The following is a 15,077-nucleotide window of genomic DNA, read 5'->3' as shown; positions in this document are numbered from 1 at the left end:
GCATCCAATTTAAAAGTATTTCTTTCTTTAAGGGTTTCCAAATACCTTTTCATTGAAAGTATGTATGCATTTTCATATGAAAGTGGTATGCAGGTTCATTAAAATATTTCTCTATAATCATAGTTTGAATAGAAATACCCTGGCAAAGTTTAAATGTTAATGCTTTGCAGAATGCATCACAGACTGAGAAAGTGGAGAAATGAAATATGTTTTTTAGATTATAAAAATCATCTGGAAACATAAAATTGCAACCTGAGGCAGATTTTCTACTTTTCTTCCAGGCCACTATCAGATGCGGCTTCTCATACAATTCCACATTCCTAAAATGCTTTTATTTTAGATAACATGTCTAGCTACTAACATTCTTTAACTCAGTAACCATATTACTGGGAATCTATAAAAGTCCCATTTCTGCAGTGATTTAAGCGAAAATATAAGGCACAACAAAAACAAATAACTAACCCTCTAATCCTAGAATGCACAAAACTATGAAAATGGGATTATCCTGCACAGAGAAAATGCATGAGACAATTGAGTACAATTCTGAAATCTCTACTTTTCTTGCAATAAGTGCTTGAAGTCCCACTAGAAATCTGTGACAAACATTCAGTAGTTTTCACAAAGGGGTACTTCAGTATACAGACAACGTCACCACCAGGAATGCTGAGTCACACACACAGTGCATCATCCAAGTTCCCATGCACTCTTTAAGAATATGATAATAATAGAACTGAAGCCTGGCTACAAATACATAAAATTCAGGAGTAACTAAGTAAAGACATCTGAAGAGAGTTCTTGAAGATGATGCAAAGAGCATTAATATATTTTAATGGTAGCAGTAAGGATCATGAAATGAGTGTACAAAAAAAGCATACTTTCAAAATAACTAAAAATAATACCTATGTAATTCAGTATTTCTTAGTATTGTTTCCATTACTATCAGTCTAATTAGTTATTACTATCAGTCTAATTAGTCATTACTGCATTGCTATAAATATAAGAAAATTATCTATTTCACCAGCATCTAGAACACTGTCAACATAGCAGTCTTCACTACAGGACTATGCAGCCTTTACCAATACAGCCTGAAGTTTTAACCAGCTTTTTGGTGTCTGCAAAGAGCTGAAGGCAAAAGAACTTTAATGTTTCTCAGAATAGAGGAGATCCTTGGTGAAGGGTTTTCAGGGGGAGTTTCCAGCACAGCCAGATCAGTGACAGTTTGAGTATCAAATATTTGCAGTGTGACAGAAACAGAGCTGATAGTACTTTTCTGACAGCTAACGATGAGAAAGAAACTTCATCAAAATTTTGTTCTCTCCCTCTTTTCCAGCATAATCCATATACTGATGGAAGGAAATAACATGCGATGCCAAGCACAGAAGAAATCCTTGCTTTGAGACACTATTTCCCAAATTCAGGGGACTACACTGCATCAGATTTGAGTTTCAGTGAAAACTGAATGCTCTTTGAAATCAGTGAGGCCAATTAAGCATCCAGTACACAGAATGTCCTGAATCTCCCAGTCACCATTTATGTTCCCTTTTAACTATTAAAACTTTTGTATATCAAATTTCAGCCCAGTGTAAATTAGAAGAGTAAGTTCAAGAAAACAGAAGGGACTAATGCAGTGTTAACCTACAGCAGAATTTCTTTATTATTGAGTTTAGCATATGTTTACCTGTACAGTTTCCTCCTTTCCAGAATACTTTCCTATTTGGGTTAGGCCACTGATGTAAATACCTAAAACAGGATGCAATGGCTTTGTTTCAATTTCTTGGCCATCTATATACAAAGTTACAGAGTCTTCTGTTACCAAGAGACGAAGTTGGTGCCAGCCTTCATCAAACAATGTCTAAGAAAAGAAAACAGAATTGTTTAAAACTAAATGTCTTCAATTTAAATAAGGATAAAACTGCATTTCAGCACTTAAGCTACTGCTAGTGGCTGAGATGATCAATGTTCCAGGTTTCATCACACAAAAATTTGTAAACCGTATAGGCAAAAACTATTTGCCAAGTAATATCATAATTGAGTAGATAATATTTGGTAATCATAAAAAATAATTCTGAAATAGGAATTAAACTCACATAGATTTTTTTCAGTTTATGACCTTGAACATGCACAAACATGTATTTGCTAAAAATAAGAAACCAGAGGCGTTTTTTTCCAGCAATGGTATAATGTCTTGAACACTTCAGATCTTAAATCATGGTGAAACAAATTGTTACTTAAGTCTTTCTACTTAATCTCTTACGAAAAAAAATGAGACAACAGACATGATATTGGCAGCAAGAATCACAATATTGACATGAATAAACTAAATATTACATTCATCATCTCACAAACATCAAACTTCTAAAGCTCAAGATTTAAACAAATAGCATAGTTCTAAAAGTGTTAGGAAATGAAAGATATCTCAACCTACTTTATAAATTAAATTCAACATGCCGTCTTCTGGAGCTGATCTATTAATTTCAAATACAACCTAGCACTTTAGCCTAGACTAGACTAGATGCTTATCTTTTATATGGCTAAATTTAATAGAGATTAATCCCACACTAAACTGGTATACATAAGAGTAAACTAAAACATACATCTCTCAGTCTTATATATCTTTATTACCTTTTGAGGACATAAACAGAAATTAAGATTACGTCACTCAATAGCATACACCCTTTGATAGCACCTCTGTTTCTATTTTATCTTCATTTGTAGATTGGGGGTTTATTTATTTACAATGGCTCTCATTACAAGATAAAATAAAAAACAGGTCAGAACAGATAACATTTCAAATTTTCCTGAGTAAAAGAGATAAATTATCATGGAGCTTTATTAAATAAAAAGTTTCATTAAAAGCACAGTGACATTTATGATGTGTTTGCAGACATACAGCTCTAAAAAGGTCATAAAATTATTTTATCCGTAACAGCAATGCAAACATGGAGAAACACACAAAAAAAAAAAAAAAAAAAAAACAGAAAGAAAGGAAGAAAAAGTCGTCTTCTCATGGTGAATGAAGTTCATGGATACCTGGGACTGCAAGAATAAGATTGATTTGTCACTGGAGCTGCAAGAAACAGACAAATAAAAATTTTTGAATTTACTTGAAATTTTCTGAATTTTCTAACAATTTCCAGTAAATCAAAAATGCAAATGGTGCTTTCTTAGAAACTAAATAAATAAATGATCTACAAATAAGTATAAAAAGGCAGAGGAAATTTGGAAAGAAAAAGTAAAATTTTCCATCCAATAACACAGTGAAATATCTCTCCCTAGCAAAAGCTTAGCAAGGACCTTCTCTTGGATAGTCCTTCTTTCTCTGAGGATTTATATTTCAAATTCCTTCAGCCTGATGTGGAGTAAGGATTCAAATGCAGGCCACCACTTACCAGAAAAACTGAGCCCACTTGGCTATGAAGCACACCAGTGATAGATCTTTCCCACTCTTTTGTCTGTTGAACCATCCCTCTTTGTTCACTTAAACAATACTATCTGCAGTAGGAACAGGAATCTGTGGGCTGCACATTCCTATACTGCTACAAATACAGGAGTAGAGACATTCAATCTCCTTCCCTCTTGTCTCACCTGCAACTGAGACATTTCCTTACAAGAGCTGAATACGTCACTGGAAATTCATAGAATCATAGATTAGTTAGGGTTGGAAAGAACCTTAAGATCATCTAGTTCCAAACCTCACACAAAACCATCCCACCCAAGGCTCTGTCCAACCTGGCCTTGAACACTGCCAGGGATGGAGCATTCACAACTTCCCCGAGCAACCCATTCCAATGCCTCATCATCCTCACAGTAAAGAATGTCCTCCTCATATCCAATCTAAACTTCCCCTCTTTAAGGTTGAACCCATTACCCCTTGTCCTGTCACTACAGTCCCTAATGAAGAGTCCCTCCCCAGCATTCGTACAGCCCCCCTTCAGACACTGGAAGGCTTCTATGAGGTCTCCACGCAGCCTTCTCTTCTCCAGGCTGAACAGCCCCAACTTTCTCAGCCTGTCTTCATACGGGAGGTGCTCCAGTCCCCTGATCATCCTCGTGGCCCTCCTCTGGACTTATTCCAGCAGTTCCATGTCCTTTTTATGTTGAGGACACAAGAACTGCACACAGTACTCCAAGTGAGGTCTCATAAGAGCAGAGTAGAGGGGCAGGATCACCTCCTTCGACCTGCTGGTCACGCTCCTTTTGATGCAGCCCAGGATACGGTTGGCTTTCTGGGCTGCGAGCACACACTGAAGCCGGCTCATGTTCATTTTCTCATCGACCAGCACCCCCAAGTCCTTCTCCTCAGGGCTGCTCTGAATCTCTTCTCTGCCCAACTGTGCAGAGTTATTCCCAGAGCTGTGCCTGGGATTGCTCCGACCCAGGTGTAGGACCTTGCACTTGGCATGGTTGAACTTCATAAGGTTGGCATCAGCCCACCTCACAAGCGTGTCAAGGTCCCTCTGCATGGCATTCCTTCCCTCCAGCGTATCAACCAAACCACACAGCTTGGTGTCATCGGCAAACTTGCTGAGGGCGCACTCAATCCCACTGTCCATGTCAACAGCAGAGATGTTGAACAAAACTGATCCCAACACCGATCCCTGAGGGACACCACTCTTACTGAAGAAAGCTTTAATGAGAACCTCCAGATTACACTAGAAGACAATAAAATTGGTTTGCACAAAGAAGGGAATCCCTCGAATGAGAAAAATAGGAGCCGAAAGGAATTTTTATCAGGAGAGCTAGACAAATCCAGATTGAACTGTCTTTTTGCAAACTTGCATTTACTCTTCTGAAGAAGTAACTTCAGTCATTGTGAATTATCAAGAAATCTAGACACTTAACAAAATCTCTCTCTCTATAAATGAACTGTTTTCATTGGCATTTCCTAGTCTCCATATCAAAGGCAGAAAACACTTTCCAGTGTTTTCTATGGTAATCAAAGAGCTGTGTCAAAAAACGTCTCTGTGATTACCTGCTGGAAACTACTGAGTAGAAAGCACCTGCAAAGCATTTACAGTCATGATCACCATGGACACTCTGGAAATATGGATAAAGCACCTCCCATCCATTTTTAAATGCCTAAGCAGCCAGAAATAAGACCATGCATTTTAAAAAAAAATCAAGGGCAAAGGACTAATGTGTACTTAAGTGAGTATTCCAGCACAATGACTTACTCCTTACCTTTACAGGAGGTGCAGCAAAAGTAATAACTTGTGTGCCATTTATTAAACTTGTTGTAGTGAATGATAATGTTTTCTCTTCGCCATTAACAGTGACTGCTATTTGTGGTCTCTTATCCAGACTGAGAATTCTCCACAAATCCCATGTCTTTTTTACTTTAAATCTTTGAGTGGAAACAAACACATAGGATGGAGGCAGACCTTCTGGAAACACATTCCTAAGTAAGGATGAAGGGGAAAAAAAAAGACAGTACTTGAACATAAGTATAAATCTTAAAATAAGTCTCACTTTAAGCAAACAAAAAGAAAAAAATCATACTAAATTTACAAGTATATTTATAAATTTAAATACCTTGTCAATTCTGACAGATCAACACTTGAGGTAACTTCAAAAGCTTTTGCATTAGTGCTTGGTATTTGAATTCTCTTTTTAACCTTTTTCTTCACACCTAATCCTACAAGAATGTCAAATCCTTTTTCATCTCGAGCTGCCACTGGAATTCTTGTCGGACAAACAGATTCTGCAAAGTAACAAATGCAAATACAGTACAAAAATATTACTTAGAGAAGTAACTTCCCATTTACCTTTTTTTTTGCCTTTTAAGAAATGAGAATTGAGAACTGCCAGTTCTCTCAAGTGTGAGAGAAGTGACATGCAGAATCCTTTGAGACATGAAACAATAACACTGAGTTGTCATATTTTACTGCAATTACGTTCACATACTGTTTTGAATTGTTACTCATTGCAGTTAAAAGGTATTACTGTATATGACTAATAAAAAATTGAATTTAATTTCTAAAATTCTATGGTTTCAAAATGCTAAAAAGTTACAGAACTTAATTTCCACAATGCACTAACAATTTGAATTCATCCAAAATCCAACCCAAATTAAAAAACAGGATTGAAAACAGACAAAGGTAGAAATATCTACAACTAACTTTTTAATTTTACTTTGCTCAAAATGGACTCTGATCTATTTTGTCTGTTACACTGAAATCTGCTTGAAGCTGTTCTAACTGGACAAATATTGTGTGAAGTATTTTCTGTGAAAACTAAAGTTAGCTGAATGTCATCTCTGTTTAATTCTCTTTACACAAAAAAATACTAGGCAGTGAACCTAAGTTGTCTAAAAACAAAAAGCGAGAACAGTGAAATTTAATGCTAAAGCCAACACTGTATTAGAGTAATAAATCAATAAAAAGAAACAACTTTTTATTAAAATTATGCTAAACTGTTTACTATAAATACAATTTTATAATTCATTTCACATTGTTTCTTCAGAAAAGCATCAGTTCATAGAAAGGGAAGAGGTTAAGAATACATTCCAAAAAAGGGGTGGAGAGTGCTCTCATCTCCATCCTTACCAGCCATGGGCTGGAAAACTCATTTGTCAGGGAATTATAATCTCAACAGGTCTGTACTGGCTTCTCTTTACAACACGAGCAACACTGCATGACTTCCTTTCCTAACCAACCCAAGGGCACTCAGAAGCTACTCCATTCTGGTGGGGGAGGCAGGATATATAAACTCTTAAGAAAATCCAGCTAAGTGTCTGCACAGAGTACCTATGGTAGGAAAGGACAATTCACCCTAAGGGAAGATGCCACATGTACCTGGGGCAGCAGTAAGAAGCCACATACATTCCCCTTAGTATTCTTTTTCTCCTCACAGCAAAACACTACCTGACTCGCAGATTGTTGTCATGGAAACATTTTCTAAACTCATCTATTTGAAAGCTGAATAACGGTCACACTGCCAGTATTAATAGAGATTACAGATAATCGCATACACTGACATGAAAATGAATGGAAGAATCTATTACCAGTTGCAGTATTAGAAATTTGATGTAAAAATAAAAAAATAATTGCAGAACTAGGATTACTTTATATGAGAGGGCCATTACTCTGGATCAGCACCAAAGTAACTATTCTAAACCAATACATTACAAATTAAGCATATGTAAAATTATATATTAAGAAACCATTCTTTATTTCTAATGGCACACTGAAAAATTAAAACATTCCCAGTAAGACAGATATTTTTGGGACCTTCTGGATTATCTTCAGGCTGGATTATTTTGATACATACCCATTATACAGGATGCAGAAGTCACTGGCAAAATTAAGAACTGTCTTTCATAAGAAATGTGTTTCCCATGCAAAATATCAGTCACAGCAGCTCTCTAGCATACATTGATTTTTTTTCCCCTTTTAGAGTTTATCTAGTTTTCAGATGCTTTATTTCTAGTTCCTGAAGCATGAAATAACTTTTTCATGTTAATTCCCAATATCCAGCACAAAGGAACTTTTCTTAGAATCCTCCAGACATACTTCTGAGGACTGCATTGAGTAATGTTCTTAAATGCCTGACACACAAGCTTTCTGTATTTTTTCTAGAGAATATTACTACAGGAACATTTGACTTCTAGAATGTTTAAGGATTCCTTTAGTCACATCGTCCTTACTGGATGACAGGTCCAGCAGGTTTTTTCCCCCTGCCATACTCTAAAACCAACATGAGAGCTCCCAAAAGGCACACCAGCGCCCTCCATCTACAAGGCTGTAATAGCACTACTCACTACATGATCCAGCAAACCTCAGCATCCTTTTTTCATGAAGGAAATACTGCCCCTATGCTCTTATATCCATATTCATATAACAAAGTTAAAAATGCCACAGAGTAAAGGTCAGCAATTTTTTAGACATTAAAATAAAGACAATCAAGAGAGAACTGCAAAATATTCAGGCAGTTTCATGTTGTTGATCACAGTCAACTCATTGCTGCTTTGCCCTCATGGAACTTCCTCTTCCAGAGTCAATATGAATCTTAACAACATGAATAAAACACCACTCAAATATAAAATTTCCAGTTTACTAGTCTTTCAGTTCACCTGCTAAAGACATTGTGGATAGAAATGAAGCTGTCAGCTGGCTTTGATCGCTCTTTGAGAGAGGCATCTCAATGCCAACACGAGTAAAGAGCACAACAGAAGAGAGTGGAAGCAAAGGGTCACTTAAACAGTAAGTACACTTCTGGGTATGTAGTCAACATTTGCAGATTACTGATATGAGAGTCATGTCAAATACCACGGCTGAATTTCAAAGGATACTAGTTAATTCTGAAAGCAGAAAACCCATCTTGATGAAATGTAATATCACTTCTTCTAAACTTTATTTAAAGAAAATATTGTACTTGAGGAGTTTCTCCCTGCATGTGGTTCTGTTAAGGAATTTAGCTGCACTAAGCTGATTTAATTTTTGGACTGACCACCTTGACGCATCAGCCACAAGGAATTATTATGATTTTCTTAAGTGTAGCAAGAAATAAACACTATTATCCTCAGCATAAGTATCACCATATTTTTTCAATGAACTCCATTCTCAAAGTGACAGCAAACAAAATTTGTTTTTCATTCTTACTAAGTGCAGAAATATGGTACAACTGAAATACGACTTGCAGCAATTTTTGGTGATAAAACATGTACAAAATAGCGCTAATAAAGATTCATTGTATCACAGAGTCCTTCTGAGTGATATATTTTAGAAGCAATTTGCTTTTTTATATATATGGAAAGCCATTGTTACACAAAGTTATCAGAAAACTCCATGCTGTAATGCTGCTAGCATTCTAAAGCTAAAGAGTCACTTTACAAAGTTGGTCTTGGCTAATTCTTCTATAAAATCCTTCTAAAAAAGCTCATAACAGATTGTTACAAATCCAGGCACTTTTGCCAAGAGCTTTTTTTATATTATTTTTTTACAAATACTAGCTGAAGAACTCCTGTTTGTAATGATAGGCTGTCCCCTCTACTGTCAAGAAGAAATGCTAGATTGTGGATCAGCATCAGTCACACCCAGGAAAAGGATAACGTAAGCCCTATATTCTCAGCACTATGAAAATTGCTCAACTATTACAGGGTTTCTAAATTTTATCAATGCAAAAAGATTGAGGGTTTAGAACATAATCCTACATGCTGTGATTGAATGCACACTGTGTTAAAGCACCATAACTTTCCCAAATATACCTCTTGGTTTCATGGATAAAATAATGTTTTGGAGTGATTTCTGCAAACAGGATCAAAATGAAAGATGGTAGTAAAGATTAACAGGTGTCTTAGGTTACATTAATAACACATTCTGCTTATGAAATAAGGAAATACAAGCATATGACTACATTCTGAACACCTAAAATATTTTATAATCCATTACTTACCTTCACAGAGTTTCTGCTTTATAACTTCTTTAATTCTTGATATTGCAATATAATCTTCAACATAAAATACGTAAGTTGATGAAGGCTTGTTGGCAATAGCTTTAAGTTCATCCTCCTCAATTTCTGAGCCAACACCGATAGCAAACAAAGTGATTTTATTTTTCCTTGCTTCTGCTGCTACGTCCTTGACTTCATCTTGAGACTTTCCATCAGTGAGAACAACTGCTATTTTTGTTAAAAATCTTGAAGATTTTGCAAAAAGATGGTCAAAGGCAAACTGAATAGCTCTTCCTGTTCTTGTATTTCCTCCCAAGTAGTGTATTGACTCCATTTCCCTGATAAGGTTCTCATTGGATTCATGAGTTCCAAGGGGAATTTCAAGTACAGGGTAATCACTGTACTGGACGACTCCAACCTGAATAAACTTTGGCCCTATGTCAAAATTTCTTGTAATATTGACAAGCCAGCTTTTGATTATTTCAAAGTTTTCTGGGCCAACACTGTAAGAGCCATCTAAGATAAAAACTAAATCTGCTGGAGCAGTTCTGCAACCTTTAAAAAAAGAAATCAAACAAATACTTTAATGAACTATTCCACCTTCTTCTTCCACAGGAAATATTTTTCATATCAATTATTGTTTGGATTAGAATCAAAACTGACAAATACATTCAATTAAAAAAAAAAAATCAGCAGAGTTTATCAAAGAAAACAAGACTGCTTCTGCAAGCCACACAAATACAGCTTGTTATCTGAAAACCAAACCATTTTCTTGTTTTACATTATCACCGGAAATGATGATGAAAAATTCTGGAATTCAGTTCCTTAACTGGTAATTGTATTTCATGCAATCAACAGAGGGAAATACATTTTGGGTTTTTTCCATATCTCTTTGCAGAGATGATAAACATTAAAACTCATTTTTGTTAGCAAACCAAGTACACTGCAGAGAAAGACTATAGTCTGAATGCTGCAGAATTCAGCAGTAATATCCAGTCCTTTTACAAATATATTTTAATTGACTTCTGACACTGCCACATGGCACTTACAGAAGTAGCTATTATAAAATCCTGAGTCTTGATAGAACGTTGCTGGTAGCATATTCTGATTTTAGTAGAAGAAAAATGATCAGTGAACAAGCTCAACCTCCAGAATATAAAATCATGCAAGAATTTAACAAACATAATGTAACTGCATGACGATTCTGACATAGATTCAGCTCTCCTAGATGTAGTCACTTATAAATGGAACTTTTAGACTAAATTGCCAACTACAGGCCATGGACTGACACAAGCATTTCTATAAGACAATCCTATCCATCTCACATACACATTGTCAGATGGAGGGAATAACTCTCAAGGGAAAGAAACACCTTCCCCTGACTACAAAAGGAGATTAGATAACTACTACATGAGGTGCCAAAGAGATGGCTGAAACCAGGAGAGACTATTTTGATCCCATGGCACATGGGATCATCGGGGTTGCCAAGTACTTGTGCTTTCTGTTTTGTGAAAGGCTGCAGCTCCACCACAGGAAGGACAGCTTTGCCTTGTCCTGACATCTGTCTACAGACACTTCTGGTTAAATCGAGACTGGAGCTTTACAGTTCCATCTGCCCCTGTGAGCATTTATTAGACACATAGTGAAATAAAGATATCCCCTTTGTAAAGCAGAAATAAGATATTTAAATTACTTATCATATATTGCATGACTTTCACCAGCAAAATTATAATGCAAAAAATCACAACAGAAGTGTACATGCGGGCCTGAAAATGGATACTCTTATTTTAAGGGACACTTTGAATTTGCTCTTATGTGAAATATAAAAATCAAGACTTACTAGCTCTTGTTTCCCCATCTTCAGCTGAGGTGTAATCACGAAGTAGCAGAATGAATAGCATCTGAAAAAATGTCACGATCTGTGCCATTTGTACTGTATCTTCAATCTTGAGATTAAACTAGATGGAAAAGAAAATACAGTGTTGTTATACTGCAAAACAAATCCAACCTTCTGTGTTTTTAAAACCTATGCATGAGGAACAACTTTGAATCAAATCTGCAAGCCCAGATGTAAGGCCAGCCTGCAATGGATCCAAGACCCAAAAAAGTGTGAGTCAGGCATGCAAGTCCAAAATTGAGATTCTAAATTCGACAACACTCATCTTTCCACTGAAAGATAACTTTTCATCAGGGCACATTTACATACTTCTCCTGCTAGGTTCATACATGAGTAGGTTATATAGCCAGGGACAGAGAACTACCTGTCAGGGTCACTAATTTAAGTATTCTACATTTAGCCAGAAGACTAAATATTCCTCTTCTCTCTACAAGCTTTGCTTTGTCAGTCATGTTAGTTTTCATCTACTACACATTAGTTTATCACTAAGGTTCTTGAAAATTGAAATGCCTTCCTTGAATAAGGCTAAGACTCCTTCCCTTTTCATATCTTTTTCTTCTAGTCTATGTTAGTTTCTAAAAATACACCAAAACACAATTCAGCATGCCTATTGTAAGTACCTCTTAAGAGAAGAAATAGGTAAATGGAAATCAGTAACCATTTTATTTTCCAGGACTAGTCAAGTGAGTAAACTGAAGAGAACGCCATTTAATCACTATAACATACTGAGCAGCCATCAAGAAGCCAGTAAGCTGTTATCTGCAACAAAATTCTACAGCAATTAAACATAGACCTTTCTCTTTAAAGATGCATATATCTGACATGATGTTTTTAGGAAAATGTTTTTAGGGGAAAACAGATTACAGAGTTGTGGGGGCAAGACAATAACAAGAAGAGAGGCAGTAATTTCAATGTCATGTTCATTTCTAGTAGATTCATGGTCTGTATTTGCCAAATAGAAAATGTGCCACAAAATCAGTAAGTTGATTTACTCTAGCTTTTCAGTCAGCTGCTTTGCTTTTTCCACTGTTTATAAAGCACTCATTCCATTAAGAAAAAAAAGAAAACCAACAAAAAAACAACTCAATCTTAAAACAATCTCAAGAAATTCACAAAAGGCAGTTTCCAGGAAATGCTACTCCTACCTAATGTAATCCCCCAAATTAATCATGCAAAATCATAATTATTATGCTATTAAATAGCACCTTCAGATTACAGATAATTGCAGGGTAACCAAGGCAACACCGTACTTTGTTATTCACACACCTTGCATCTGAATGGGTGAGAAACCAGATGAAGCACTGGGGTCTTTGGGATAAGGTATAAACACACTGTTTCAATGATTCAACACAAATACTGGGATGTCAACTTCATTTAAAGAGATTAAGTTACAGTTCCTTGTCCCAGCTACTTGAAAAAGGATCTGTTTAAACTATGAAATTGAGTAATAGGCATGTAATACATGATAAAAACTTACCATAGAAGTGGAATATTTACATTGATTATGTCAAACTTGATGGTTTTTAAGAGTCATCATTTTAAAATCACTTTCAGTTTTTCTCATGGCAAGTGTTTACTGAAGAGAAAAACCCATCTCTCACTATGCCAAATTGAGCAATACCAAAGAAATTAAATCTATGTGGGAATTTGAATAGAGGACAACTAATGAAGGACAACTGCATTCTTTGAGAATTTCGGAAAAATGTCAGCCTCTAACTCAAAAAAAAAAAAAAAAGAAGACAGACTACTGTAGAGAGAGCTGATATACATCAAAAAAAACCCCACAATGCTGGCCCAAACAAACTAGAAAACCTACAGATACCTCCTACAAACACCGCCCCCCCCCCCCCCCCCCAAAAAAAAAGGCTGAAAAAATTATCATAGAATCACAGAACAGTTAGGGTTGGAAAGGACCTTGAAATTGTCTAGTTCCAACCCCCCTGCCATGGGCAGGGACACCTCACACTAAACCATGTCATCCAAGGCTGTGTCCAACCTGGCCTTGAGCACTGCCAAGAATGGAACATTCACAGCTTCCCTGGGCAACCGATTCCAGTGTCTCACCACCCTAACAGGAAAGAATTTCCTCCTTATATCCAATCTAAACTTCCCCTGTTTAAGTTTAAACACATTACTCCTTGTCCTATTACTACAGTCCCTGACGAAGAGTCCCTCCCCAGCATCCCTATAGGCCCCCTTCAGGTACTGGAAGGCTGCTATGAGGTCTCCACGCACCCTTCTCTTCTCCAGCAGTCCCAACTTCCTTAGCCTGTCTTCACAAGGGAGGTGCTCCAGTCCCCTGATCATCCTCGTGGCCCTCCTCTGGACTTGCTCCAACAGTTCCATGTCCTTCTTATGTTGAGGACACCAGAACTGCACACAATACTCCAGGTGAGGTCTCACGTGCGCAGAGTAGAGGGGCAGGATCACCTCCTTCGACCTGCTGGTCACACTCCTTTTGATGCAGCCCAGGATACAGTTGGCTTTCTGGGCTGCGAGCACGCACTCATAAAGAATAATCTGATAAAGAATAGTTGTGAAAAAGATGACTGAGGAAAATATCACAACAATACATTAAGTAATTGTTGGTGCTTGACATCTCTGTGGGTGTCTAAATGGTTATTTATGTAACATTCTTAGAATCTGTGTAAATGGAAAATAAAAAAGCCACAGCAACATAGTGACTTCACAGTATCGGTCTTCACTTTTCTTGCAAATAAAACAGCACACTGACTCTATAAAATTATTTTAAGAACAGCACAAAATTTGTACATGCTTCATGCCACAAGCAAGAGCAAGTCAGGTCCTGCTTGCTGGCACAGCTCTCCTTTTATGAACAGCTGCAGAGGCCATTACTGCCTTCCTTAAAGGACATTGCCCCCTTTCACCTCTGTTCACCCTTTCACAAACACCCAGTGGCACCTTCAGGGGTGAACCCTCCAGATCAACAGGAATGAAAGAAGCTACATGGAATAGGAAGATGCTGGGAGGTGGCTGGGTGGGGAGAGCAGGGGGCTGGAAGGAAGACTTTTGCCTGTGAAGAAGGAGGTGCTCCACAGAAACACCAATACTTCACCATGGGAGAAGTACATGTGAAAGCAGTATTTAACGGCTGTCCTGGTGTACAGAGAACGCCAGGGAACCTAGTTTAGGAACAGAGCGGAAAAGTCATGTCAAAAGCACTGCCGATAGGAGATGAGGGATGTTACAGGGGAAAGTAAGTAAAAAAGTAAAGTAAAAAAAAAAAAAAAAGTGAAAAAGAAAGAAGTAAGGAAAGGAAAATTCATGGGGATAGGCAGTGGTGTGCTCCACCCATATATCCAGGAGAAATGTGCTGTCCTCTGAATTTTTCAGCTTTGTGTTCTCCTTCTATCACTCATCTGCATTCACCTAATTCATCTTTCTATTTTAAACAACAGACTAAAAATTAATGGCACACCCCTCATGACACTATTGGTCAACTCTCACCAAGTTGTCTTAAAACTCTGCAAAACAGGAACCTTGAAAGTAAAAAAGGTAAAACAAGAAAGAAGAAACATTTGCAATTTCCTCCTGGTCCCAGCCCCATCTACCCAAAAGGAGTGAACTGCTGTTCGTACAGCCCTGGCCTCACATGAGAGGCATATTCAAACTCACTCTTCCTCCATTGGTAAGAGAAGCAGTACTGGGAACACCTTCACAAGCTATCAGGCATCAGTGCTGGGGAGCACAGGAGGGAATTACAGGGCAGGAATCATCAATGTCTCACTTCTCACAGGGAAGAATTTCCATTCTTCACCAGTGAACGCTG

The 15,077-nt window shown here is 37.2% G+C and overlaps 1 protein-coding gene across 1 annotated transcript in view; it reads right to left on the bottom strand.

Moving 5' to 3' along the window:
- The window catches only part of COL21A1 (collagen type XXI alpha 1 chain), a 100,188-nt gene that overhangs the window by 64,389 nt on the left and 20,722 nt on the right, over positions 1-15,077 (bottom strand). The window contains exons 2-6 of the mRNA XM_065681486.1: positions 11,231-11,348; positions 9,394-9,945; positions 5,533-5,701; positions 5,182-5,398; positions 1,679-1,852 (exon numbers count right to left, since the gene is read on the bottom strand). Of these exons, the coding sequence (XP_065537558.1) occupies positions 1,679-1,852; positions 5,182-5,398; positions 5,533-5,701; positions 9,394-9,945; positions 11,231-11,318 (1,200 nt within the window). The 5' untranslated portion in view covers positions 11,319-11,348. The remainder of the gene's footprint in view (positions 1-1,678; positions 1,853-5,181; positions 5,399-5,532; positions 5,702-9,393; positions 9,946-11,230; positions 11,349-15,077) is intronic.

This window comes from Lathamus discolor, chromosome 5 (genome assembly GCF_037157495.1).
Source record: "Lathamus discolor isolate bLatDis1 chromosome 5, bLatDis1.hap1, whole genome shotgun sequence".
In the NCBI taxonomy this organism is placed as follows: domain Eukaryota; kingdom Metazoa; phylum Chordata; class Aves; order Psittaciformes; family Psittacidae; genus Lathamus; species Lathamus discolor.
Note: the sequence above shows the minus strand (reverse complement) of the source record. Positions and strands in the feature narration are given on the sequence as shown.